This window comes from Acromyrmex echinatior, chromosome 6 (genome assembly GCF_024713525.1).
Source record: "Acromyrmex echinatior isolate Ae372 chromosome 6, ASM2471352v2, whole genome shotgun sequence".
NCBI lineage: Eukaryota > Metazoa > Arthropoda > Insecta > Hymenoptera > Formicidae > Acromyrmex > Acromyrmex echinatior.
In genome coordinates this window covers 4,724,889-4,729,178 of record NC_141857.1, presented here as the reverse complement: position 1 = coordinate 4,729,178, position 4,290 = coordinate 4,724,889, and the positions used below count along the sequence as shown (strand labels likewise).

General features: G+C 28.5%; 1 protein-coding gene across 1 annotated transcript; it reads left to right on the top strand.

Moving 5' to 3' along the window:
• Positions 1 to 1,244: 1,244 nt before the first annotated feature.
• Seipin (lipid droplet biogenesis associated protein seipin) lies at positions 1,245 to 3,542 on the top strand. Its single transcript, XM_011069118.2, has 5 exons — positions 1,245 to 1,884; positions 2,125 to 2,270; positions 2,548 to 2,750; positions 2,838 to 3,099; positions 3,179 to 3,542. Exons 1-5 carry the CDS (start codon positions 1,661 to 1,663, stop codon positions 3,340 to 3,342), a joined length of 999 nt encoding a protein of 332 aa, XP_011067420.1. The 5' UTR covers positions 1,245 to 1,660; the 3' UTR covers positions 3,343 to 3,542.
• The last annotated feature ends 748 nt before the right edge of the window (positions 3,543 to 4,290 follow it).

Here is a 4,290-nt window from a genome sequence, read left to right as displayed (position 1 = left end):
TTGCTGCTTTTTAATTCTCTCTAAAATAATTGCGTCCTTGATTTCAAAGGAGATGCTTCTCATTCTTCGTATTCCTTTCTACATTCTTGCATGAAATTAAATATACATTACAAAATGAAAAATTTTTTCAAGGTCTCATTTGAAAAACTTAAAATAAATATAAGAATTTTTAAAATAAATATAAGAGCTTTTAGAATTACAAAAAATTTAGGAAACATCATTCCAAAACTGCATATTAATTTTCAGTAACAAATTCAATTCTTTGTTGAATTTTAAATTAAAATGCGTGGAACAACGCACTTTGTGAGAAAGTTAAAATTAAGATATTATATGAGATTTTTTGTTCTAAAAATGGCTTTGACCATTCTATTTTTTAATCAAATAATGCATAAGTAACTGAACTTAAAAATTTATAAAGACAACTGCAATTATTTTAATTATTTTAATTCTTCTTCGAAAAATAGCTTTAAATATATTGATTGATACATCCGAAATTAAATTTCAAATATTTGAAAAACCTTATCAAAGTTACTGGAAGAATATATTTCGATAAATGTTAAATCGAAATAAAGTAAATCACAAATTTAAATTTTATGGCTTAATTCTCGATATTAGAACATAAAGTAAAATTGATGAATATTTCCGGAAATTTGAAACTATCTTTTAGTTCATAAAAAATTTTTTTTGCAAATATATAACAAAGAGATATTTATATATACATTTATTTATTTTAACAGTTAATATAAAATTATATTGTCTGAAAAATTTCTTATCGTCGGTAACTGTAAACAATGTCGATAATTATCTATGATCGGTGAAGTTGACAGGAATATTATCGATTATACATAAATTATCGGCTATAGTAATTATGATAATTTGTAATTATCGACTGAAGAAATAAAATAATTTAAATTTTCAAAAATCGACAACATTAATAATTAGATAAATATAAAGGAGACGACTGAAATCTTCACGGTTATTAATAATTCTAAAATTTTTCAAAACTTTATGCTTGAAAATTCTCATTGCAAACATAAACAGAAATTCATAAATTAATAAAATATCAAAGACACAACTGATTAAGAGATACAAACCCAAATTTTGAATTTCGCAATTTTATAAGCTCTAATTACAATTTTTTTCATTATTTCCGCTAGCAATTATTATATCAAGAGCCTAAAGTACTGACGCCATCTATGGAGATTTCTTTCTTTTCAGGAAAAAGGAAAAATCAGAAAGCTGAATGAGTATTCTCGACCTCTACAGAATCACACCATGCAAATACGATTCGCGTGCTCGCATAATGTTTATATTTGTTTGTACATAACCTTTCAGATCAGTCGAGCATTATAGAGTAGAGATGCCAAAGTTCCTTATCCACTTTGCTTTGGAGATACTCGACTTGTTATCATCTGGTGATGCTGAAGACGATCAACGCCACTCGTTCTCTTCGTTTCATCTATCGCGATTCCATCTGAAAATTTTTTGATTCTAAATAACGTGAACTAATGCGCCATTAAAGTAATAGTGAAATTATGGAAAGAATTTAGTAATTTAATAAATATTTAATCCATCATTATGTAATATCGGCTATCGAATCCAATTGACATCTTCCTAACTCGTGAATCTAGCTGTGCAATTTTGGAAATAATCGTGCAAAATGTTAATTTTGAGATTACTACGTAAGATTGGTAGGAAGTGGTTTAACATACAGAAAACCACCAGACAGGGCGTACAATCTGCGAAAGATACAGTTTTCCGTGGTGGTATTATTATCATTAGCACTATTTTAATAGTCTGGCTGTCTATATTTCTTTACACAGTTTTTTACTACTCCTATATGCCCAGCATGTCATATGTGCGTCCTGTACATTTGCAATTCAAGTAAGTTCTACATTTTATGTGTTAGTTTAAAAGTGTGATGACGATAGTGATAATGTTTAGATGAGTTGTACTTTTTAAAGATAACAAAATCTAAGAAGTGAGCAAAGTTCATAGTACTATATATATTTTCATATAGCTAATATTCATAAAGTATCTAATAACATCTAATATTTGTCTATGCATGATTAAGATATCAATTAAATCGAATTATGTGTTAATTTACTATTCATATTTATTTAGATCGTGCGACGAAAAGAAAGGAATATGTAGCTTTCCACAAGCTCATGTACAATTGACTAAGAGACAGCAACTTCTGATGATAGGGCAGCCATACAAAATGAATTTACATCTAGAAATGCCAGAATCGACAGCGAACAAAGAGCTCGGTAAAGTTTTCAATTTTATTCTGTAAGAATGTTATGTTCTCAATTAATATGAACTAGAAATTGAATATATACATGCATATATACCAGGCATATGTATATATATGCATGTGTATATATATATATATATATATATATATATATAAAATTATTTAAGCATTAAAGATCCAGCTTCGACCGTTATAAACATTTCTAGTTCCTATTGATTGTGTTCTCATGTATATGATCTAAAATAAGATTCTTAATGTTATATTCTATCGAAAGTTAATTTTCTCTCAAGGTATGTTCATGGTTTGCGCGCAATTACGGAGCCGTGATGGTCATCTCGTAGACCATATATGTAAATCAGCTATGTTACATTACCGTAGCACATTATTACATACGCTTACAACTCTCCTGTTTTCGCCTATGATGATTTTTGGGAACGCTGAAGAGAAGCAAGACATTGTTCTTGAATTGTTTAATAACTTTGAAGAGGATCAGGTAAGAATCTTAGTAAGACTTTCTAAGTTCACAAGTTTGTAATTTTGTAAGAGATCTAATATCAGGATGTAATTTCATATATTCCAGAACCATCCAGTGACAATTATATTTATTGAGATTCAATCACGGCATATAGAGTTCTATTCTGCCAATCTGATAATAAATGCTCACTTATCAGGATTACGTTATTGGATGTTTTATTGGCCTATTCTATCATCCTGTGTTGGAATTGGAACAAACTTATTTTTTATAATGCTCGTATGTATTTTGTCGTACATACATTTTGGAAGTGAAGATGAAAATTTCGATTATGAAAAGAGCGAGATAGAGGATGACCTCAAGGGCGATTGTAAGTTATTTTATAATGTGTTAAATTTATAACATATGATTTCATGCATCAGAATTATTAAGAAAATAATCTTTTAAAGTGTCAGATACATCATCTCAGGAAGATACATTATCCCTAACAGACCTCAAAAGTGAGGAGAAGAAGAGCATAGAAGAAGAAAAACTTGTTATGGGAGAACCGAGTTATATCGAGGAAATTTCCACGATAATTGCTGAGTCATCGAGTAGCGCTTTGGTTAAATAATTTATTACGCTTTTAAAAACGAGATTAGTCTGTAATATAAAAATAAATTTTACAAACGATTATATTATATTTATAATATTATTGAGAGTTACATTTATAATTTAATTATATTTATAATTATTGAGAGTAATTTATAATTATTAAGAAATATATTAATAAGGAAAAAAAATTATTGAAATAAAGTATATTTTCTTATTTTCCACACGCATTATATTTATAGTATCTTTAATACGTTATATTCGCTACTATTTCAGAGATACTTCTTGAGTCTTGAGTCTATCAATACGTCGATCCTACATCAAACTATGTGTTACGGCAGAAATGCATATGCGTCCTGATGGAACTCAAGGACAGCGAGTTTTTGCAGCCTCCTTTGCTCTAGCGCTTCTGCAGAATACTTGCTTCTAAAAATATAGTTGATATACTACTTCAATTCCAATCTTCTTTTTTTGTGCTTTTACACTCGACTCTAAGTATGGTCGAGTATTATTTAAATCAAGCCGTCTGAATTTTTATTTATTTCAAATTAATTCTTTAAAATTATCAACGTCTCATTTGAATAATATATTTTGGTCTAATTTAGGATAAAGGTTTATGATCGGAAAAATTTTCTTTCTTACGAAGCGTTAAAAAAGTTTTATGAACCCTGGCCTCCGGCAACTCACAATACAACTGAGCTACGTTAGTTAGATTCATTTATCTTTCAGGAAGGAAGATTTCATTAGGAAACTGTGAGACACCGATGATATCAAACTGCAGCATTTCATTGAAAACTTAAACAATTTAAACTTCAAAACAATTCAAGACTTTATGTAGAAACAATAATGTATCTTATATTAACATAATACTATCCTTATATTTCAGTAATAAATTTGCAGAAGCAGACGTTAACTATGAAAATTATATATCCACGTTTGTAGTATAAGTATTCTGTGACATTAAAAAAAA

What these genes read in the sequence shown, in the direction of transcription:
- Seipin (XM_011069118.2), top strand. Translation starts at nt 1,661, where the DNA reads ATGTTAATTTTGAGATTACTACGTAAGATTGGTAGGAAGTGGTTTAAC. An exon ending in ATAACTTTGAAGAGGATCAG is followed by an intron (nt 2,751 to 2,837) that starts GTAAGAATCTTA and finishes CATATATTCCAG; the next exon opens with AACCATCCAGTGACAATTAT. An exon ending in GGATGACCTCAAGGGCGATT is followed by an intron (nt 3,100 to 3,178) that starts GTAAGTTATTTT and finishes AATCTTTTAAAG; the next exon opens with TGTCAGATACATCATCTCAG.